This window comes from Pipistrellus hanaki, assembly GCF_964339955.1.
Source record: "Pipistrellus hanaki genome assembly, chromosome: 9".
In the NCBI taxonomy this organism is placed as follows: domain Eukaryota; kingdom Metazoa; phylum Chordata; class Mammalia; order Chiroptera; family Vespertilionidae; genus Pipistrellus; species Pipistrellus hanaki.
Window position 1 is genome coordinate 76176985 of NC_140511.1, and position 22573 is coordinate 76199557.

At 63.7% G+C, this 22573-nt stretch overlaps 2 protein-coding genes across 3 annotated transcripts; both read left to right on the forward strand.

Annotated features, from left to right (window-relative positions):
- The first annotated feature begins 2278 nt into the window (after window positions 1-2278).
- TMEM109 (transmembrane protein 109) lies at window positions 2279-10977 on the forward strand. Its single transcript, XM_084893533.1, has 4 exons — window positions 2279-2424; window positions 8095-8335; window positions 8943-9045; window positions 9499-10977. The coding sequence occupies exons 2-4, from the start codon at window positions 8102-8104 to the stop codon at window positions 9888-9890; spliced, it is 729 nt and encodes a 242-aa protein (XP_084749659.1). The 5' UTR covers window positions 2279-2424; window positions 8095-8101; the 3' UTR covers window positions 9891-10977.
- A 1036-nt stretch (window positions 10978-12013) lies between these two features.
- Window positions 12014-22520, forward strand: TMEM132A (transmembrane protein 132A). 2 transcript variants are annotated; one of them, XM_084893646.1, is made up of 11 exons: window positions 12014-12307; window positions 14588-14802; window positions 15005-15223; window positions 15480-15805; window positions 16958-17107; window positions 18674-18872; window positions 18955-19098; window positions 19366-19568; window positions 20324-20600; window positions 20914-21105; window positions 21472-22520. In XM_084893646.1, the coding sequence occupies exons 1-11, from the start codon at window positions 12220-12222 to the stop codon at window positions 22516-22518; spliced, it is 3060 nt and encodes a 1019-aa protein (XP_084749772.1). In that variant the 5' UTR covers window positions 12014-12219; the 3' UTR covers window positions 22519-22520. The 2 variants fall into 2 exon arrangements, with proteins under 2 accessions (XP_084749772.1, XP_084749773.1); XM_084893647.1 differs by having other exon boundaries at window positions 12015-12307; window positions 18677-18872.
- Window positions 22521-22573: the final 53 nt, after the last annotated feature.

Sequence of the window (22573 nt, forward strand, 5' to 3'; positions counted from 1 at the left end):
AAAATGCATATTCCTGAGGTGTGCCTTAGAGTCAGCATTTTCAGTGTGTGCCCCACGGGATCCTGAGGTTTGAGAGACACGTCTAGATGACCCGCTGAAGAAAGCAGCCACCGGCCGAGAGAGAACCCTCGCGGGTCCTGCCTCAACTCCCAATTTGCTCTGCGATCTTGGGCAAGTCATTAGCTCCTCTGCCCTTTCCCTACTGACTTCTGTTTCCCTTCCAACTCAGATCGTGTAGGGCCTTGGTGGATACCTATAAAATGTGAGACTCCCAGAAATCATGTACAGAACATGTGGTGTGAGCTGTGAGGGTCCAGACCAAGCAGCAGGACAGACGGGTGTCTCCTTCCCCCAAAAGGTGTGACTGATGCTGACAGGTGGGCAAGATGCAGGTGGAAGAGAAGCAGCACAAAGGGCACCCCAAAGGAGGGGCAGTGCAAACAACGGCGGGGAGAACAGATGCTGCAGGAATGAAGGGTCAGTATGACATGGTGCCCAGGAGCAAGGACTCTGACGTTGGGTTGTGTGTGCTCGATCTCAGCCCCACCAGCTGGTAAACCGAGTCACTGTCTCTGCCTTAATGCCCTCGTCTGTGAATTCGGGCGGTGACAACAAGGGTTGACCTAACGCAGAGAGTTGTGGTGAGGACCTAATATTCAAATAGTGCTTTGAATAAACAACGCAATTGTTAGAAAGGCTTCTGGAAGGCGAGGCCCAGGATGCCACAGAGCCTGTTGGGAAGAGAGACCCTTGGCTGAGGGTCCAGAGCACGATGGATGCTCCGGCCAACATCCGAGGGAAAGAAACACCTGGACGAGGCGACAGGCTGGTTAACTCAGTGGTCAGGGCAGAAGACAGAATCAGAAGGCTGAGTCCGGTAGGGAAAGGGAGTGCTGAGCTTGGGGAAATGCTTTAACATCAAAGGCGAGCTCTCCCGGGGCCGCCAATGAGATCTTCGCATTAAAATGGCAACTGGGATATTTTTAAAAATGAGATCAACTTTGTGTGACTTTACGGTTTTTGTTTTAATCCTCACCCGAGGGTATTTTCCCATTGATTTTCAGAGTGGAAGAGGGAGGGAAAGACGGAGAAACGCACTGATTGGTTGCTTCCTGCACGTGTCCCCACCGAGGTAACAGGCCCCAAGTACGTGCCCTTGACAGACTGGAACCCGGGGCGCAGGCCAATGCTCTATCCACCGAGGCAAACCGGCTAAGGCAGTGGTCGGCAAACTCAGTCAACAGAGCCAAGTATCAACAGTTCAATGATTGAAATTTCTTTTGAGCCACATTTTTTTTTAATATACCGTATATTTTATTGATTTTTTACAGAGAGGAAGAGAGAGGGATAGAAAGTTAGAAACATCAATGAGAGAAAATCATCAATCAGCTGCCTCTTGCATCACCCCCACTGGGGATGTGCCCGCAACCAAGGTACATGCCCTTGACCGGAATCGAACCTTTCAGTCCGCAGGCCGACGCTCTATCCACTGAGCCAAACCGGTTTGAGAGCCACATTTTTTAAACTTACACTATATAAGTAGGTCCATTGTTATTAACTTAATTCGGTCACTCCTAAGCTGGCCTTTGCTAAAAACTCAAGGGGCCAAAGAACCGCATGTGGCTCGAGAGTCACAGTTTGCCGACCACTGGGCTAAGGCAACTGGGATGCTCAGTGTTTAGTTCCCTCATTGAATTCCCACACCTACTGCGCGGTCCTTTTACAGTCAAGTGGAAACAACTGAGACTCATAGAGATGAAACCGGCAAGGGGTCACCTCCTTCCAAATCCGCCCCCCCATCTTCCCCCCATGTTGCCTGTGTTTAGCAGAGATGGGGGCCTGAGAGTTGGCGCCCCTCCTTCTCTGCAACGGAACGGCCGGGCGCCCCCTGCAGCCTGGGCATGGGACTGCTCCTGGAGGGAACGGGCGCATTGCCCGGCGCCGGGCGGCTGTAACTGCTCCAACCCTCTTCCCTCTGCGCCTTCTTAGCGAGAAAAGGTCCTCAAAACACCAAGGGCTCCGGAGCACCCCTTCCTCAGAACGCGGCCCAGCAGGCACCGCGGCTCAGGCACCACATCGCCCCAAATGCCGAGGCGCTGGCGGGCGGGGGTGGTCGGACCCCGAGCTCAGAGATGCAGTTACCCACCCTGCAGCCCAGATGGGGTCACGCCTTTCCCCTTTCCCGCCACACTTCCGCTCCCAGCTCCAGCCGCCCACCCCGCGGCGCTCCGGTGGGAAAAGCTCGGGGAAAACAACGCCGGGCGGGGGGCGCATGCGCACAGCGGGGCGGGCCGGAGCGGCGGGGCCCGGGCGCGTCCGCCTCGCGCGTGCGCAGACGAAAAACCAACGCCCGGGGATCGAGGCGCGGGTTCGGTGGCGCGTTTAGCCAAGTCGCACGTGAAGGGCAGCCTTGGCCGGAGGCGGGTGAGTGTGAGCTGAAACCGGGGCTCGGGGCCGGCCGGCCGGCAGGGCCAGGGAGGCGGCGGCCACGCAGGCGGGGCCGGGGCGGAGCCGCGAGGCTGGGTGAGCTAGACTGGGGAGGGGTCCGACTGGGGACCCGGATCCTTGTTGCTACGCAACAGGGGGCGTCGTTACTAGGCAACGGGAGGCACGCGTTTCCTGGGAGCCAAGGGTTCCGAGGCTGCTAGGAGATCGGCGGAGGCGAGGCGCGGTCAGGCTGGGGGACAAGGCCAGTGCCGAGCGCCTCGCCCCAGACCCCCGCCCTCTGTTCCCCCCACCCCGGCCCAGCCTCGGGCGGCCTCGCTCCGAGCCCTTTGGGGTACCCTGAACCCATGGGCCGTGCCGGGTCCCTTGCCAGAGACGCCACCCAGCAAGGGCTTGGCAGGGGACACGCTGTTGGAAATAGCACATGCCGCTGACACCCTGTCTCGGGTAGGCTGGGCCCTGGGGTGAGCTCCGTTGGGCTGGGAAGCTGCCCCTTTGCCTGTTGCCCTGCCCCCCAACAGGGGCTGGGAAGCAGCTGTCGGGGTTGGCGGGGCTGCCCCCACCTGCCGGGACGCTGACTTCATTCCCCTCCGTCTGGGAGCCTCCTTCCCACACCGGCTGTCCTTGGGCAGCCGCTGCCTGTTGGATCAACTTTAAAATAAGCATCCCCCACCCCCCACCTGTCTGCATGGCTCCCGCGGCTGCCCTCACGGCACCCTCCCAGCTTCTGGCCGGGCTTCTAACGGTCCCAACAAGCTCGGATGAGCCATGCTGTGCCGGGCGCTGGGGAGTCCGGGAGAAGTTAGTTGTGGGGTCTGGACCAGGGGGTGCTCAGAGCCTAAAGGGGAGGCAGGCGTGGAGTCCGGGAAGCTCGGGGCAGTGCAGTGGTCAGTGTAAGGCCACCCACAGGGTCTGGGCACTGCACATCCCTTTGTGTTCTTTTTCCTATTTCTTGTCTTTTTGTGCTGCGCCTGCCGTCTCTCTCGGTGGGTGCAGTGCGCTGGGTTCTAGCAGAGCCAGGCCAGCTTACCCCCGTTGTCCATTGGCGGAGACTGGGCCTCAGTAAAGTCACAGGCAGGAGCTAGCGGCTTCCAGTTTGCGGTAGAATTGAGCCTGGGACCAAAATGGAGGTATGCGTTCAGGGCTTTGCCTGGAGTACACTTTTGCCTCACTTGCCGACCCAACCGTGGTTCTGCATCAGAAGTTCCCGAGGAGCTCTGAAAACACACGTTGGATCCCTCTCGGGGAGAGCCAGAGAGAGTCGGCCCCCGGGGACAGACCCCCTTGCTGTGACAGGGTCCACCGGCCACGCTGACGGGCGAACAGCTGAGAATCAGTGCTGCCCCAGGATGAGGAAGTCGGGGCCCAAAGAGGCACCAAGTCGGCCGCCCTCCTGCCCGTGGTGATTCATAGCGGGAAAGTATGCCAGCAGAGGAAGCCCGCCGCTCAGCAAGCCACACCTCACACTGAGCTTCCCGCTGCCACAGCTAGAGGAAGCCGTTCCCCTCCGGGGGCTCCCCCGGCTCAGCCCCAGCCAGAGTGCCCCCCCGGCCCTGCCCGAGCCAGAGTGCCCTCCCCCGGCCCTGCCCGAGCCAGAGTGCCCTCCCCCGGCCCTGCCCAAACCAGAGTGCCCCCCCGGCTCTGCCCAAGCCAGAGTGCCCCCCCGGCTCTGCCCGAGCCAGAGTGCCCCCCCGGCTCTGCCCGAGCCAGAGTGCCCCCCCGGCTCTGCCCGAGCCAGAGTGCCCCCCCGGCTCTGCCCGAGCCAGAGTGCCCCCCCGGCTCTGCCCGAGCCAGAGTGCCCCCCCGGCCTTGCCCGAGCCAGAGTGCTCCCCCTCAGCCCTGCCCGAGCCAGAGTGCTCCCCCTCAGCCCTGCCCGAGCCAGAGTGCCCCCACCCCCCCGCCCGGCCCTGCCCAAGCCCGAGTGCTCCCCCCCGGCCCTGCCCGAGCCAGAGTGCCTCGGCCTGAGCGGCAGGGGCAGGTCTGGTCCCCGGTTTCTGCTGTCCTCATCCCTTGCTTGTATGCACACCAGGACCTGTGAGCCCAGCAGGCGGGCCCCTGTGGGTGGCCTTGTCCTGGGGTCTGGGTGGCCACTCACTTGGGGCTTGTTGATATTGGGGAGAACGTCCCTCGAGGGCAGGGACCAGGTCTCACGGGTGCCGAGAGAGGGTGTGGAATGAGCGAAAGGGCAAGATGTAGGTTTTGGGTTCTGGATCAAGTCCCAGTCCTGCTTTGTAAACCTGAGCAAGTGGCCTGACCTCTCTGAGCCATAGTGTTCTGGGTAAGATACGGAGATCGCAATACCTCGTAACACAGCTTTAAGCGCTGAGTGAAGAGGTGGGACAGCAAGCACCGTGTGAACCACAAAGCGACACACACAGTAGAGCCACACACACAGCTGTGACAATGGCTGCGAGAGGCCGCCGCTGCAGGGGGTGAAGCCGCATCAGACATGCTTCCCCTCGGCGCCGAGGCTGATCCTGCCGTGACCTCCGCGGCTCCTTAGTGAGAAAGTGTGCGGCAGAGCGGCGCGGGGTCAGGCTCTTGCTGGCTGGGACTCACTCGGAAGAACAGAGATTCCTGTTCAAGAAAACAGAGGAGGCCCTGACCAGTTTGGTTCAGTGGATAGAGCGTTGGTCTGCGGACTGAAGGATCCCGGGTTCGATTCTGGTCAAGGGCATGTACCTTGGTTGCGGGCACATCCCCAGAAAGGGGTATGCAGGAGGCAGCTGATCGATGTGTCTCTCTCATCGATGTTTCTTTTTTTTTAAAATATATTTTATTGATTTTATACAGAGAGGAAGGGAGAGAGATAGAGAGTTAGAAACATCGATGAGAGAGACACATCGATCAGCTGCCTCTTGCACACCCCCTACTGGGGATATGCCTGCAACCAAGGTACATGCCCTTGACCGGAATCGAACCCGGGACCCTTCAGTCCCCAAGCCGACGCTCTATCCATTGAGCCAAACCGGTCCCGGCTCTCATCGATGTTTCTGACTCTCTATCCTTCTTCCTTCTTTTCTATAAAAAGCAATAAAATATATATTAAAAGAAAAAGAAAACAGGGGAGACACAGCCGCCAGCCTCCTGCACTGTTCTTTGCTCAGGACACCTCCAGAATGCCTTCCAGGCTCCCAGCGCCCCCGGAGGCCAGCCGCAGGGGGGGCCTCGCTGCGGAGGGCTGATTTAAGGGTCCCCGGCTCCCCTCAGCTGGGGCAGGTGGCCGCCTCACAGTGGAGGCCAGTGCAGACCTCAGCAGGCTGCGTGGGGGGAGCAGCTCATGTCATGCTGACTTAGGATGGAGGAGGTGACATGTGACTCCTGTTGGGGGAGTTCCTTGGACATAGGATCGCACCGAGAGAGCAGGCCTGCCTGCCCTGTCAGTCCCAGGCGCCTGTGACCCAGAGGGCCAGGAGCCCCGGCTTCCCTCGCCTCGGACCCGGGCTGGCAGGAGCCATCTGCTGCTTGATTTGTGCCAAGAAGAGTAGAAGGCGGTCCAGCCTGGGTGGTCCGTCGGGAATTGCCTGCTGCTTGGCCCTGCTTGGTCCCACAGGCCTCAGGGGAGATTCCAGCAGCTGTTTCAGGGCCAGGAAGTGCCCGAATTCGATATTTTAAAAGATAACCCTTTCTTAAACCCTTCTCTTTCCCACAAAGCAAGACAGGGAACACCCTCTCTCCCCTCTCCTCCATTCTGAGGGCTCTGGTTTCTGGCCAGCTCTCGGCCTGCCCTGGTAGGGGGAAACTTCACGCCCCCGGCTGTTCCTCCCACCCTGGCTTAGCCTCTGAGCCAGGAATGCCCTGGAGCTGCAGGTTCATCTGGGGGCGGGGCCTGGAAGGGCTGATTGACGTCTCTGGAGCATGGAGGCCCTGAGTGGTTGGTACTGAAAACGGTTCTTGGCTGATCCTCCCTGCTTCACTGAGTCAGCGCTGGCTGGGTCCTGACTTGCCTGTCGCATCACGGAACACGACCACGACATCGAGCACAGAACCCGAAGGGGTGGAGTGAATTGTCACCACTAAGTCATTGATAGGTGCCTACTTCCTTTTCGCTTCCGGATAATCTGTGCGGCTTTCCGTGCCACCTCGGAAACGCACATTGGCAGCCGTGTGGCTGGAGCTGTGTGCAAGGGGTCTGCTGTCCAATGCACCTGGGTTCAAGTCCTGGTTTTTCTATTGATTTCAGGGAGGAAGGGTGAGGGAGAGAGAGAGAGAAACATCAATGATGAGAGAGAATCATGGATCGGCTGCCTCCTGTACGCCCCCTATTGGGGATTGAGCCAAAAAGCCAGGCTTGTGCCCTGACTGGAATTGAAACCAGGACCCTTCAGTCCGTAGGCCGACACTCTATCCATTGAGCCACACAGGCAAGGGCAGCTTTAAAAAAAAAAATGTATATATATATATATATATATATATATATATATAATTGATTTTTTACGGAGAGGAAGGGAGAGGGATAGAGAGTCAGAAACATCTATGAGAGAGAAACACTGATCAGCTGGGGATGTGCTCGCAACCAAGGTACATACCCCTTGACTGGAATTGAACCTGGGATCCCTCAGTCCACAGGCCGACTCTTTATCCACTGAGCCAAACCGGTTTTGGCAAGGGCAGCTTTTTATTAAGAATAATATCCTTTGCCAAAACCGGTTTGGCTCAGTGGATAGAGCGTCGGCCTGCAGACTGAAAGGCCCCGGGTTCGATTCCAGTCAAGGGCATGTACCTTGGCTGTGGGCACATCCCCAGTGGGGGGTGTGCAGGAGGCAGCTGATCGGTGTTTTTCTCTCATCGATGTTTCTAGCTTTCTATCCCTCTCCCTTCCTCTCTGTAAGAAATCAATAAAATATATTTAAAAAAAAGAAGAAAGAAGAATATCCTTTCTTAAAGGTGGTGCTCTCAACTTTTGCCTCCATTGGTGGCGGGGAGCAGAGGGCCTTCTGAGAATGTGGGTCTCGCTTCCTTCCGCACAGTGGAGCCCCCCGGGAGCTTGTGTCTAAACCTGGGCACCTCCGGGCAGTGCCGGCACCCCTGGGTGTGGGGCGCAGCACCAGCCCTGGCGAAGCTCCCGGGACCCGGGAGCAGGCGCATCGGAATCCGCTGCGGCCCTGCACCCCGTGCGCCTGTGCCTGAGAGCAGAGGCTTAGGCTCCGTCCGCCTCTGCTCTGCAGGGACAGGGCTGGCCCGCCCTCCCGTCTTCCTGCACCAGCCTGGCACTGCGCGTGTTCCTGCTGGAGCAGTGGCCGGGTGCCTTCTGGATGACATTATACTCGGACAATCCCATTTGGGCGCTATTTTTAAGTTTTTAAAAAAATTTTATTAGCTTTATCTTAAGTAGATTATAATCTCCTTGGGAACCACGCCTTATATTCTTATTATTTCTTAAGCCCAAAGCACCTAAGACACAGACAGGCTTTCGGTGTTTAGAGCGGGAGTGAGGGTTAGGCCGCTCTCGCCCGCTGAGGCGCTGAGCAGTGCTCCTGGCTGGCTGGCATGCGGGGTGAAGTATGAGAGAGGAGCCTGGGAGTGGGCGGCTGTGCCCAGCTGGAGCGGGAAGTGCCGGTCCCGCCTTCTCCCCTGCCGGGCAGGTAGAGGGGAGCCGTGGCAGAGGCATCCCGTTTCCCTGCTCACCCTGTGCCTCTCTCCCTGCAGACCAGTCATGGCCGGTTCAGGCAGCATGTGGCCATCGTGCAGCCATCTGTCCCAAGTCGTCCTGCTGGTCCTCGTGGCCCTCCTCCTCCACTCAGCATCGTCCGAGCCCTCCCGAGACTTCGTGCCGCCCAGCAGGCAGAAGAGGGAGGTGCCCGCTGACTTCCTGAGCCAGATGGGCCGGTCTGTGCGGGGGACCCTGGATGACTGGATCGGGCCGGAGACCATGCACCTGGTCTCCGAGGTGAGGGCGTGGTGCCTGCTGGGACCGCACACTGAGGATAGAGGAGGAGGCTCTGCATCCTCTGTGTGTCACAACCCCCGGTGGCCCCCAGTTCCACACGATGAAGCAGGCACACCTGCCTCTCGCGCTCCCATTGGTTGAATTCCACCTGCAGGCCCTGAGCTCCACCCCCCCACCCCCCCCAATTCCTGCCTTCCTGGCCAGAAAGGCTGGGGAAGGAGCCATCTGTACAAACCACGTCACTGGCCCCTGTAGAGTCAGGCTTTGTCTGCATGTGACCTAATGTGACCTAACAGCCAGCCCTGCCCCATTTCTTTGCCCGTAGAGGTGGGGGCGGGGCTCTCTCCCCCACCTAATGGGATCTGGTGATTCCCACCCACATACACCCACTGCCACCCGCACAGTGTGCCTGCAGGTCCTCTGCGTTAGGGCTCGGGTGTCCTGGGTTCTGCCCAGGAAGGAGGAGCGGCCTGCTGTCCGTGCCCGGGCACTGGCGGGGGCTGGGGCGGGGCCCTCCGAGGCCTGGGCGGGCCAGTCCTGTGGGCTGGCTGGGCCTGGCTGGAGGCTTGGCGAGGAGCCTCACTGTCATGGGTGCATCTCTCCGCAGACCACGTCCCAGGTGCTGGGGGCCGTCTCCTCCTGCATCTCCGTGGGCTTCTTCGCTCTGTCGGGCATCGCCGCCCAGCTGCTGAACGCCTTGGGGCTGGATGGTGAGTGGCAGGGAGTTGGTGGGGCGGCTGGGGCTTAGCCCATCACTTCCTGTTTGTGGGAGTCTGCCTTTCTAGGGTCTAAACTTCCCCCAGCCTCCTGCCCCCTCCCAGGGCTCCCCAGAGGCCAGCTCAATAGCAGGCCAGAAACGCCGGCCCTGCCAGTCAGCCTCCCGTCGTCGTCGGAGCATCACGCTCAGCCGTAGCCTCGCATGGAGCTCCCACAGCCGGGGGTTACTTCCCTTTTGTAGGTGAAACTGGCTCAGCCAAGGCAGGGACCTAACCAGGCTCACGTCCCTGCAGCTGTGTGACCCCGTGGAGGGGGTTTCTTTCCCTTTGCAGGGGGTGCAAGTCCTCCCTCTCGTTGGGTTTGAACGACCCCATGACACCTCCCCACCCCACCCCCGCTGGCCCATCACCTCTGCAGACTGGCTGATTCTGACTCTTCCCCCGCAGGAGACCACCTCACCCAGGTCCTGCAGCTGAGCCCCGGGCAGGTGCAGACCTTCCTGCTGTGGGGCGCGGGGGCCCTGGTCGCCTACTGGCTGCTGTCCCTGCTGCTCGGCCTGGTCCTGGCCTTGCTGGGCCGCATCCTGTGGGGCCTGAAGCTCGTCGTCTTCCTGGTCGGCTTCGTGGCCCTGGTGCGCTCGGTGCCCGACCCTTCCACCCGGGCCTTGCTCCTCCTGGGCTTGCTGACCCTCTACGCTCTGCTGAGCCGGCTCACGGGCAGCCGGGCCTCGGGGGTGCAGCTGGAGGCCAAGGTCCGAGCGCTGGAGCGCCAGGTGGAGGAGATGCGCTGGCGGCAGAGGCGCGCGGCCAAGGGCGCCCGGGGCCTGGACGAGGAGTGAGGCCGCCCGCACCTCCGTCGCCTCCGAACCAAAGACCTGAGCTGTTTCCGGGGCGCTGGCCCTCCTTCCAGCCCTGCCCCTCGCTTGCCCCCTCTGGACCCTCAGGATTCTTACCTCTGCCCCAGCCCCCCAGCTGAGAGGGCAGGAGACCCGTCCCTGCTCCTCCTTGGACCCCTTTCTCCGCCCCCAGCCGTCTCCGCCCCCAGCTCATGCCTCTGCTCTCTGAGCATCACTGCCATCGGCCTGTGGTCCTGCGGCCACCGCCTTCCCGCTGCTGCTCTCCTGTCCTTTTCGCCTTTGCCGGGTCCCAGCTCCCTCCCTGTGTCCCCTCCCTGCCCTGCACTCCAACCCAACCACTGCCCTCCAGGCCCGCTCCTTCCCTTCCTGCCCGGGTGGGAGAGCAGGGCCGGCGGGACCTGAGGGGAAGGGAGGGGGACATTGCCCTGTAGGGCTGCGGGCGGGAGGGACATTGAGTCTGTTACAAGTGCCTTAACCCGAGCCAGCGGGCCCTGCGCTCACCTGCTGCCCTGTGTGTGCCCGGGGCCCTGTGTGTGCCCGGGGCCCTGAGCTTGCCGCTGTCCTACTGTGTGTAGGAAAGTGTGCTGTGGCTGCTTTGTGTCGTGATTTCCCTTCAGCCGAAGCAGAGGCTGGCTGCTCCAGAGGGTGCCTGCGAGCAGGCCCAGCAGTGGCTCGGTCCCGTGGGGGTTCAGGGACCGAGGACGAAGGACTCATCCTGTCTGCGGAGCTGCAGGCGGCCTCCATCTCTCCACTCCCTCCGCCGAGGAGCTGTGACCAGGCCACCCCCATGGCCTGGGGGGTGTCAAGGAGCAGACACACCGATGGCACCCCCTTCCCTTCACATGCTCTTCGGGGAGCAGGGGGAGTCTGCAGACCCCTCTCCACTCGGCGCTCCTTCTCCCCTGGAGGCTCCAGTGGGCCGGCACCCTCTGCCCGCCGGCATGTGACACGTGAGGTGGAGAGTGACTAGTGCCCAGTTCTCACTGTCAAGGTTGATGCGGAGTCACAGCTGGCGTGATGTGTGTTTTACCAGCGCCTGGTGGTGTTAAATAAAGTGCACGCTGTTCCATTGTCTGTGCTGTGTACGTCACTCCGCAGAGTTCACCTCTAGCCCACCTGTCCCCCAGTGCCGAGCCAGGTTGGTGGGAAGGGAAGGCGGGAGGGGAGGGGAAGGAAGGCAGACTGGTACCAGGTACCCTTCCCTCCAGGAGCTGAGGAATGAGGGAGGCCTGCCCTGTTATTAGCCTTCTAGGAGCTGACTGCACCCCATGCCCCCCCACCAACCCCCCCATCATGCAGGGGTCAAAGGCTGGCCCTAAGCCAGGAGACTAGCGCCTCCTCCTTGCCCATAGAGGGTGTCCCGCCCTGGAGTTCCTGACCCAGCCCGCAGGCTGGGCTGCTGGTGGAGGGCCGGGGCAGGTTCTTTTGTCAGCTTTCCTGGAGACCTTCTGTTAGTGTCCGCTCTGGACCCTCCCAGCGGCCTAGCAGGCTGCCTGGCCCGGAGGCTGCCGGGACCTGGGAGGCAAGGACCTGGGAGGCAAGGACCTGGGAGGCAAGGACCTGGGAGGCAAGGACCTGGGAGGCAAGAACCTGGGAGGCCGGCCTTCACGGGGAGCAGAGACAAGTCCTCACACTTCCCACGCCCACGGGCCTGTCCCAGGAATGGGGCTGGGCGTGAAACCAGCTGCCTGCGCTGGAGTCCTCCCTTCCGGGCAGGGGCCCGGGCCTCGGTCAGGGCGGGCCACGTGCTTGTCACCGGTCCTGTGGACCCCTTTCTCCCTTTTTCACCCGGTGCTGCAGGGTCCCCCCTTGTCCTTGAATTCCGGTTGGATTCCAGGGTCACACGCCTTTCCAGGGGAGCTGCGTGTCAAGGGGGAGGGGAGGCCGAGGGGGTGGCCGCCTCCTCAGTCCGGAGCATCTGAGACCGAGCGCACGGCGTCCTGTCCCTCTGGGCAGCGGCGGGTCCGGCCCTGCGGGCCGCCTCCAGGGCGGGGGCCTCGGTCCCCCCTTGGCGCTGGGGCGCCCGGGAGGGGACGCGGAGGGCACTAGGACCCGGCGGGCGGGCGGGCGGGAGGAGGGACAGCCCGCGTGCCCCGCGCTCCCGCCCACGGCCCCTCCGCTCCGCGCGCTCCGCTCCATTGTCTGGAGCTGCCGCCGCGGCCGGGCTGTGCGGCCGGGACTCCGCGCGGGGCCGGGGCCGGGGTCGGGGTCGGGGTCGGGATCGGGATCGGATCGGCGGGCGCAGAGATGCTGGGCGGCCCGCGGCCTGGACCGCCCGCCTAGGCCCGCCTTCTGCGGAGGACGCGCCCGGATGGAGGGGCGCGCGGCGGCGGCCCCCCGGGGACCCCGCGCCCCCGCGCTCTGCCTCCTGGCGGCCCTCGCCCTGCGCTTCGTGAGAGGTCAGCGGAGGGGGTGGGGGGCGGCCGGCCCGGGCCGAGCCCGAGCTCCAGGGATGCCCGGGCGCCGGGAGCCTGCGGTGCCCGGACTCAGCCCAGGGCGCCGGGGCGCTAGGGAGCCCTCACCCGGGGACCTGCCCCGTGGCTGCCTTCACCCGCACCACCCCGCACCCCTATCCGACCAGCACAGCGGGCAGGCCACACCCCACAGCCTCCCTCAAGCCCGGCTCTGCCCCGGCTGCCCCGGCCCGGCGCTGGCTCCCTGCTCTGCCTCGGAGCTGCACCCGGTGGCTGCTAGCCTGTCCCCCCACATCAACCCGCCCCGGGGCGGGGAGCTGCCCCTCTGCAGGGACCTCGGAGGTGGATAGGCAGCCGCTCTCCCTGCCCCAGGGAGTTCCCTGACTTTGGAGTCCCAAGAGATCGCCCCATCCGTGCCTTCCTGGCACTCAGGGAACCCCATCCCTGGAGGGGGCAGAGGCCCTTGGCATGGGCTGTAGATGGATGATGCCACGGAAGAATGGGGCACAGAGAGGCGTTCTCCACCCCTCTCCCCCGAAAAGCAGAGATCTGGATGCGGGAAGTCCGTGGGAGTCAGGCCTCCCAGCATGTTGTCATTACCCAGGAGGAGGGGGCCAGGGGCTGCCCCCGGAGCCATAGGCATCACCTGTTACACTGGGGGGCGGGGGGTGTTTAAGTGTCTCAGATACATGATCGATGATGGGGAGCATCACGAAGGAGGTTGAAACCATCAAGACCCCAGCCCAGCAGTGGGGCTGGGAGGGAGTGGCTCTGGGTTGCTTTCAGCCACCTGCCCCCTCCCCGGGGACCCGCGCCCGGAACCCTCCCCCAGCAAGGAGCGCCTATCATGTCCATTAGCAGCGGCAGCCACTCTGCTCCACACGCCACAGCCCTCTCCCGCCTCCGGGTCACAGTGCCGGTCCTACAGGTGCCGGGGCAGAGGCTCTCAGAGTTAAAGGGCTGGCCCAGCCTTCCCCGAGGCCGAGCTAGGGTGTAAATGCCCGTCTCCGGGCTCCTAGGACTTCCGCTCCAGGGAGAGCCGCCCAGTGTGTGATCCGGGATCAGTTACACAGGTCCCCGGTGATAAACAGGAAGATAACCAATTCAGAGGAGGCAGCCAGAGCTGCACATAGCGGAGGGGATGGGTGAGAGTGCAAGCAATCAAGGAGGGCTTCCTGAAGGAGGCGGCATTCTCTGTTGGCCCTGAAGGAGGAGGGAGAGACCCAGAGTCTAGGAGCACAGGGTGGGGAGAGAGGCAGAGCGTGGAGGCAGGGTGGCCTGGTGGTTGCTCCACCATGCACCAACTGTGGGACCCCAGCAAGCACTTAGCCTCTCAGCCTCACTGTCTCCAGCCGTAAAATGGTAGCTCAGTGGTTGAGCGTTACCTGTGAATCAGGAGGTCACAGTTCATTCTTGGTCAGGGCACATGCCCAGCTTGCGGGCTCGATCCCCAGTGGAGGGTGTGCAGGAGGCAGCCGATCCATGATTCTTTCTCATCGATGTTTCTATCCCTCTCCCTTCCTCTCTGAAATCAATAAAAAGAATTTAAAAAAGAAGTGAACATAAAACGAGATTAATAGTCATAGAACCTAGTTCAGTTGTTTCAAAAACGGAAAGTTAGCATATGCACGTAACGTGTTTTAAATGGTAGCCTGCGCATAGCCAGTGTTCTAAAATGTGAATTATTATTGTTAGGCCTGACCGATAGTCAGTGGGGTACACCCCGATTTGGTGTTGGGGGGCCTTTGTCCTGGTTACTCAATACCAGACTCTCTTCCCAGCTCTTGTTCCTACCCACATCCCCTGCACTCGGTACCTGATTGGGATGGGGTAGAAGGGAGCACATTTGGGAAACGGGTGCAGAGTTGCCATGGTGATGATGGAGGAGGAGGGGTCGCCCAGCCACGTCTGGCCAGGGCGTGGGGGCAGAGGAAGGGTCTCTGCTTCTGCAAACTCACCTGTTACCTGCTGGGCCATGTCCAGAGAGCGCTGCCCCACAGATGCCTTGGTGCCAGGGGCAGTTATGTAAGGCTCTGCTGGAGGGAGAAGGGCAGGAAGAGGGATGGCATGGGGCTGGCCTCGGTCCTGGGCTCTGATTCTCATCCCAGCTGTCACCTGCTACCTGCGATCTCTTCGGGCCTCAGTTTCCTCGTCTGTGTGCGGTGGGGCCCCCATGCCGCGGGCTGGGCCCGTGTACCCTCCCTCCCCCCTGCCCAGGCGCGGCCCGCCGGCTCTGCAGCTCGCCCTCTCTCCCCCGCTCCGCAGTGGGCTGTGAGCAGGGCCCCCCGGACCCCGTGTACCTGCCGGCGGCCCTGGAGCTCCTGGACGCCCCCGAGCACTTCCGCGTGCAGCAGCTGGGCCGCTACCCGCCCGCCAACGCCTCGCTGGCCGCCCGCTCCGAGACCTTCCTGCTGCTGCAGCCCTGGCCCCGGGCCCAGCCGCTGCTCCGCGCCTCCTACCCGCCCTTTGCCACCCAGCAGGTGAGGGGCCGGGGCTCCCGGGCTGACGGGACCTGGGCCGCGGTCTGCCGTGGGCGGCTCGGGCCTGCCCGGCCCCGTTTCCAGAGGGGGAGGCTGAGGCCCACGAAGCTCTCTCCTGCCAGACTGGACCTGGAGCCTGGCGTCCATCTCCCCACACCTCACTGCCCCCCACGCCGTGCTGAGCACCCCATTCTCCCTGCAGGTTGTCCCCCCTCGGCTCGCCGAGCCCCACCAAAGGCCAGTCCCGTGGGACGTGCGGGCCGTGTCGGTGGAAGCGGTGGCCACGCCCGCAGAGCCCCACGCCCGCGTGCTCTTCCACCTCAAAGGGCAGGACTGGCCGCCGGGGCCTGGCAGCCTGCCATGTGCCCGGCTCCATGCCACGCACCCCGCGGGCACGGCTCACCGCGCCTGCCGCTTCCAGGTGAGCGCTGGGCCCCGCTCGGGCTGGCCTCGCTGCTGTGCCTGCTCGAGGGGTGGGTGGTTGGGGGGGTGTCCCTAGGAGAAAGAGGGCTGGGTAGGGGGAGGCATTCGGTTCGGCTCCCGTGGTCGCCTTCCGAGACCTCGCCCGGCCCCGTCCCTGGTTGGCCGTGTCACCGGGGAGCGTCTCTGGCCCACGCCAGCCTTGTGTGTCAGCTCGGGGCTCCTGACCCGCCCCCACGGCCGCCCTGTCCTTGCAGCCGGCCCTGGGCGCCTGCGTGGTGCAGCTGGAGTTCCCCGCCCACTGGTTCCGCCCGGGCCCCACGCGGGCCACGCTGGCCTACACGCTGGAGCCCGCCGCCGAGGGCCCCGGGGGCTGCGGCCCTGGCGGGGAGGACCCCGGGGAGCGGGCCCTGCCGGTGGGCAGTGTGGAGCTGCGCCCGGCGGACCCCCCTCGGTACCAGGAGGTGCCCTTGGATGAGGCGGTGACTCTGCGGGTGCCCGATGTGCCCGTGTGGCCCGGCCAACGCTTCAGTGCCAGCCTCCTGCTCCGCCACAACTTCACCGCCGGCGTCCTGACCCTGCGGTGAGTCCCGGGCCCGAGGCGGGGCCTCCGCAGCCGCCTGGGCAGGAGCTCCCCTGGGGTCCTCACTGGGGTCTCTGACTGGAAACCATCCTCCAGGCCGAGCACCATGATTGCCGGCAGTGGGCACAGCCCTGGACTTGAGGTCAGAAGCAGGACGCTCTCCTGGGTCCTGGGTCTAGTGGGGCGGACTCACAGGGCAGCTGGGAGGCTCCAGGGAGGGAACAGGAGAGGGCTTGGAAACTGGCAAGTGCAGTGCCTGGGGGTAGTGAATGCTCTGACGCCTCAGGAGGGGTATTGGCCCCAACCTCGCTTATTTGCATGATCTCCCGCTTGCTGCCCTTCCCATAGGTCCCTCCTCTTTGCTCCGAGCCCACACGGCTCCGCAGAAAGAACCTCCCCTAAAACGGCCCACCTCACCCCAGTGACAAGGGCTGGCCGCCTGCCGCTGGCCTCTTCCCTATTTGGGTTTGTGTGTGCCTTTCCCTCTGTGTCTCCAAGCGCCTGTCCCGTCCCCATCTCCCACGTCCTCCTGAGCTCACTAGATCTTTCCTGGACGTAAACTACCCCCAGCCCCGTGTCTCCACTCTGGAGGGAGGAGCCAGGCCCAGGGGTCCCCAGGGCTGGGGAAGGAGCTGGATGGGCGTGAGCTGGGTGCATGCTCTGCTGAAGCACAGAGTGCGGCGAGGGCTGGGTGAGGGCGTGAGGAAGGGACCCTCCTCCTGCCAGCGAGGAAGCTTCCTGAGGGACAGGCGTCTGAGTTGCTGGAGGTTGGAGGAGGAGCAGGTGGAGAAAGGAGGGGCGGGCGGAAGGCCCAGCCGGAGCCAAGGCGTGTGTGGGAAGCAGTTGGGTGTAGGGAAAGCAGAATGATGGAGAGCTGTCCCGGCTGGGGATGACATGAAACAGGCCCCGGAGGCCTGAATGCTGGGCTTGGCCGTGACCTGTGTCCAGTGGGGTCGTATGTGGCCCTGGGAGTGGGGGAAGAGCTATGTGGCTGACCTGCCCCGAGGCTGCGTCCTTCTGGCTTGGAGACAGCGAGGAGGTAGTCAGACCTGAACTCGGGGTGCCCGACGGGAGGCTTAGCCCCTTCCTCCTGCCGGACCGTCCACAGCATGGCACCCGCCTTGACAAACGGCACCCGCTTGTCCTCCCCAGCATCAAGGTGAAGAAGGGGCTGCACGTGACGGCTGCCCGCCCGGCCCAGCCCACCCTCTGGGCTGCCAAGCTTGACCGCCTCAAGGGCTCCAAGCACCACACCACCCTCATCACCTGCCACCGAGCTGGGCCCACAGCCCCCGACGCCAGGTGGGTGGGTGGGTGGTTCCCTGGTGTGGGCAGTGGGGGCTGCGGGCTGATGACGGGCTCCAGGGCACAGGCTGCGCTCTGCATCGTCTCCCCATGTGAGCAGGTGAAGGAACAGACTCCTTCAAAGAAGCAGTGTTCGAAGATAGAGCAGCCATTTATCCATCCATTCATTCATTCATTCATTCACCCATCCATTCATTCACCATTTATTCACTCATCATTCACTCATTCATCCATCCATCCATCCATCCACCCACTCATCTATCTATCCATCCACTCATCCATCTATCCACCCACTCATCTATCTATCCATCCACTCATCCATCCATCCATCCATCCACTCATCCATCCATCCATCCATCCACCCACTCATCCATTCATCCACTCATCCATCCATCCACTCATCCATCCATCCACTCATCCATCCATCCATCCACTCATCCATCCATCCATCCACTCATCCATCCATCCATCCATACATCCATCCATACATCCATCCATCCACTCATCCATCCATCCATCCATCCATCCACTCATCCATCCATCCACTCATCCATTCATTCATCCATTCACTAGTCCATTCATTCAGCTACTCTTTATCCACCCCCAGCCACGTGCCAAGTGCCAGTCAGTGTCTGTGAGTCTCATACCAGGTGATGCCCAGCCCCCCCAGTGACAGTCCTCACAGCCACCATGCCACCTCCCCCCAGCACCCGATGGGTCCCTTTGGGGGGCTATTACTATGCCCAAAGCCCAGCTGCACTTCTTAACATTTACACGCTTCTTCCTCATGCCCTGAGCCTGGGTCAAGGCCATGGGTTTTGAAGCTCCTGTTTGAATCCTGGTTTTGACACTTACTTGGGCAAACCAGTTCATCTCCCTGCCACCACCCCCCACACCCCCCACCAGAGCCTCAGTTTCCCCATGTGTAAAATGGGGATGATACTGCATCCCTTAGGGTTTATGAAAATGAAGTAAGATGCTGTGTAGCCAACATTATGTGGCACCTAGCGGGCACTTGGTCAAAGGAAGCTGTGAGGGCTATTCAGGGGGTCGTGTGCCAGTTGTGGGGCTTGGAAGTGAATCTTCCTTTTTTAGATTTAAAAAAAATATATTTTAATGATTTTTTACAGAGAGGAAGGGAGAGGGATAGATAGTTAGAAACATCGATGGGAGAGAAACATCGATTAGCTGCCTCCTGTACACCTACTGGGGATGTGCCCACAACCAAGGTACATGCCCTTGACTGGAATCGAACCTGGGACCCCCAGTTTGTAGGCCAATGCTCTATCCTCTGAGCCAAACCAGTTAGGGCATGAATCTTCCTTCTTGATAGAAGTCAGGTGCTTTATGCCACCTGATGGCTATGGAAGGTGGAGGGTCCTGCAGGGGCCAGGACTGGAGGAGAGCTTGGGCACTGGGCCAGGAAGCGTGGGTTTCATGCCAGCCCTGCCACTTTCCCCAAGTGACCTCAGGCAAGTGATGTAACCTCTGAACCTCAGTTTCCTCATCTGTAAAATGGGGTGATCAAAGACCCTCCCTCTCAGTTTCTCCCTCCTCTGCCAGCAGCCCTGGCGAGCTGTCCGAGTTCCTGTGGGTGGACTTCCTGGTGGACAACGGCACGAGCGGGGGCCTGGCCGTCACGCGCCCCGTCACGTGGCAGCTGGAGTACGCAGGCCAGGCTCCGGAGGCAGAGAAGGACAAAATGGTGTGGGAGGTCCCGGTGTCGGAGCGGGACATACGTGCTCTTGTCCCGCTGGCCAAGGTGAGGGGTGCCCCCTCTGCCCAGCCAGGTGGGGGCTGCGTGGGGCAAAGAGCTGGGGGCTGAGCTCCTCCCGCACCCCCAGGCCGAGGAGCTGGTGAACACAGCACCGCTGACCGGAGTGCCCCGGCGGGTCCCCGTGCGCCTCGTCACTGTGGACAGTGGGGGCGCTCTGGAGGAGGTGACGGAGCACGTTGGCTGCGAGTCTGCCAATGCCCAGGTCCTGCAGGTGAGTCCACAGTGTGCACAGCTTTCCTCCTTCCCCATCCCGGTCCCCACGAGACAGCTTCATGACCCCGGGAACCTCTTGGGGGTGCCAGCTTCACCTTATCTTGTTCCCACCACCTCTCCCCAGAGTCCCTGGGAGATCAGTGACCCCCAACCCCCGCTCAGGCCCTGTCACGTGCATCGCTGTGCTGGCGAGTGAACTGCCATGGGCGGGGTCAGGGTGGGCTCTGGTACTCCCCGGCTTGGCCCACGCCCTGCCCTCCCACAGGTGTCCGAGGCCTGTGACGCCGTGTTTGTGACGGGCAAGGAGAGCCGGGGCGCCCACGGGCTGCGGGTGGACTTCTGGTGGCGCCGGCTGCGGGCCTCGCTGCGGCTGACCGTGTGGGCCCCGCTGCTGCCCCTGCGCATCGAGCTGACGGACACCACGCTGGAGCAGGTCCGCGGCTGGAGGGTGCCCAGCCCGGCTGAAGGGTGCGTGGAGGCCTGGAGAAGCTGCTGGCCTTGGCGGAGTCGCTGGGGACACAGCCAGGGGCTCGGGGGCTGAGAGAGGGCCGGGGACAGAGCCAGGGGCTTGGGGGCTGAGAGAGGGCTGGGGACAGAGCCAGGGGCTCGGGGGCTGAGAGAGGGCCGGGGACACAGCCAGGGCTCAGGGACTGAGAGGGCCTGGGGTCTGAAAGACGGCCCAATTGCTTGTGGCTCCTTCCCCCATCCCGGCCTTCATGGTCCAGCCTCGGCCCATCATTGCTGACTTCACACTCTCCTCCTTTTTCACCTTCCCATACTTGGACGGTACAGGCCCTTCTCCTATGTCATCTGACCCGTCATGTTGGGGGCGGTGTGCCCCTGCACGCCCCTCCCCTAGAAGGCAAACCTGGAAGATAGCTCACTGCTGTGTCCTCAGAGCCTAGATCAGTCAAGATGGAGGCTGCCCCACCAGAGGCCAAGGGTGCGTGGCCTCAGGAACCTGAGCCCCGGGACCCTGCAGAGAGGGACCCTGTTTCTGCCATGGAGGGGTCGCTCCTCCAAGTCCCAGTTAGAAAAAGGAGGGAAAGGGGGCGGGGAGAGCAGCTTGATGGATAGGTACAGGCGCCAATCAGGAATGGGGCCGGCCCTCAGAGTCTGCAGGTGGAGGCCTGGCCCAATAGGGCGTACCCGTGGGCGGGGCCTCGCTGCGGGAGGCGGGGCCTGCGCTGACGCCCCGCCCCTGTCCCCTCCCTTCCCTGCAGGGCGCCGGGGCCCGAGGCGGCCGCGGGGGAGGAGGCGGAGCGGCGGGCGCGGGGCTGCCGGCTGCAGTACCAGCGCGCCGGCGTGCGCTTCCTCGCGCCCTTCGCGGCCCATCCGCTGGACGGCGGCCGCCGCCTGGAGCACCTGCTCGGCCCCGACTGGCTGCTGGACGTGTCCCGCCTCGTGGCGCCTCACGCCCGCGTGCAGGACCCCCGCGTGGCCTCGCTGGAGGGCGGCCGAGTCCTGGTGGGCCTGGAGCCCGGGGTCACCGCCATCGAGGTGAGCGCTCCTCAGAGGAAGGCGCAGGGCCCCGGCATGTTCGCGGGTGGCTGGGGGGGTGCTCCTGGGGGGACTGAGCCCAGCGGGGTCGGGGTTGAGGGGGATGGATGGGTTAGGTGTGGGGGGACCTGGTCTGGAGGGAGGAGGGAACTGCCCCCCACGGGTAGGATTGGGGTGCAGGCGTGTGCAGGGTCTGGTGTCAGAGCAGGGAGGGTGGGGAGCAGACACCGGAGCCCTTGGTGGGGTGCCAGGGTCGCAGAGGGCAGAGGCTGTCTGTAAGAGGACCCCACCGCCGGCCCCTTGTCGCCCCCAGGTGCGGTCCCCCCTGTCGGACTCCATCCTGGGGGAGCAGGCGCTGGCCGTGACAGATGACAAGGTCTCGGTGCTGGAGCTGCGGGTGCAGCCGGTCATGGGCCTGGGCCTGGCCCTGAGCCGGGGCACCGCCCACCCCGGGGAGGTCACCGCCACGTGCTGGGCACAGACAGCCGTTCCCACCCCGAAGCAGGTGACGGCCGGGGGTCAGGGGCCAGGGTCAGGCTCCCCAGGCGGGGGTTGATGATGGGGGAGTGGGAGGGACCTGGATTTTTGGAATAAGGACTGACTGCCCGGGAGGCAGTGAGCTCTCTGCTGCCAGAGCGTGTCCGTGGGAGGTGGGTTAGGCTCTAGCTGAGGACCCTCCCGGTGGCTCGGACCCGGGGGCCGAGTGGCCGACAGGTGATTGACGCCCGGCCCCTCTCTCCCCGTGTCTGTCCATCTGCCTGTCTGTCTCCTCTCTGGTCCCCCCCCGCCCCCCCCTGTGTGGCCTGTCTCTGTGGGAGTATCGTGTGCATGCGTGCCTGCCCTCGCGTGTCTGCCCGTGTGTGCCCCGCAGGAGGTGGCCCTGTCCCTGTGGCTGTCCTTCTCCGACCACACCCTGGCCCCCGCCGAGCTCTACCCCCGCCAGGACCTGGGGCTCTCCGTCTCGGCCGAGGAGCCCAGCGCCGTCCTGCCGGCCGAGGGCCGGGGTGCCCGGCTTGGGGTGGTGGTGAGTGGGGCGGGCGCCGAGGCGCTGCCTCTGCACGTGTCTCTGCACCCGCCCGAGCCCTGCCGCCGGGGCCGCCACCGCGTGCCCCTGGCCTCGGGCACCACGTGGCTCGGGCTGCCTCCGGCCCCCACCCCGGCCCCCGCCCTGCCGTCCAGCCCTGCCGGGAGCGCCCCGGCCACGGAGGCCAGTGTGGGTGGCGGAGGGCGGGCGGCGGGCAGTGTGGGGGGCGGCGGGGGTGTGAGGGGCAAGTTTGAGCGGACGGAAGAGGCCGGGCAGGACGGGGAGGACGAGGCGGAGGCGGGGGAGGAGGAGGAGATGGTCCCCGCCCCTCGGCGGGTCACCAACCTGGAGCTGGGCATGTACGCGCTGCTGGGCATCTTCTGCCTGGCCATCCTCATCTTCCTGGTCAACGGGGTGGTCTTCGTGCTGCGCTACCAGCGCAAGGAGCCCCCCGACAGCGCCCCGGACCCCGCCTCCCCACAGCCCCACAACTGGGTGTGGCTGGGCACCGACCAGGAGGACCTGAGCCGCCAGCTCGACCGGCAGCCCCCCGGCCCCGTGGAGGGGGAGAGGGGGTGCCCCTGTGAGAGCGGGGCCGGGGAGGCCCTAACCCCGGCTCCCGCACCCCCTGCCAGCGCCCCCGGCCCCCCCGGCCCCCCGGCCCCCGGCACCCCGGCCCGGAAAGAAGCCGGGGGGCGCCGGAAGCGCGTGGAGTTCGTGACGTTCGCGCCGGCGCCCCCGGCCCAGCCGCCCGAGGAGCCCGCGGGGGCGCCCGCCGTGCAGTCCATCCTGGTGGCGGGCGAGGAGGACATCCGCTGGGTGTGCGAGGACATGGGGCTGAAGGACCCCGAGGAGCTGCGCAGCTACATGGAGCGGATCCGGGGCAGCTCCTGACCCGGCCGCCCCGCCGTCCGGCTGGTCCTCCGGAGCTCGCTGACCCGTCCCGCCG

Coding starts and splice junctions, on each gene's coding strand:
- TMEM132A (XM_084893646.1), top strand. CDS start 12,220: ATGGAGGGGCGCGCGGCGGCGGCCCCCCGGGGACCCCGCGCCCCCGCG. Junction 19,569..20,323: donor GTGCCCAGCCCGGCTGAAGG/GTGCGTGGAGGC, acceptor CCTTCCCTGCAG/GGCGCCGGGGCCCGAGGCGG. Junction 21,106..21,471: donor CCGTTCCCACCCCGAAGCAG/GTGACGGCCGGG, acceptor TGTGCCCCGCAG/GAGGTGGCCCTGTCCCTGTG.
- TMEM109 (XM_084893533.1), top strand. CDS start 8,102: ATGGCCGGTTCAGGCAGCATGTGGCCATCGTGCAGCCATCTGTCCCAA. Junction 8,336..8,942: donor CCATGCACCTGGTCTCCGAG/GTGAGGGCGTGG, acceptor ATCTCTCCGCAG/ACCACGTCCCAGGTGCTGGG. Junction 9,046..9,498: donor GAACGCCTTGGGGCTGGATG/GTGAGTGGCAGG, acceptor CTTCCCCCGCAG/GAGACCACCTCACCCAGGTC.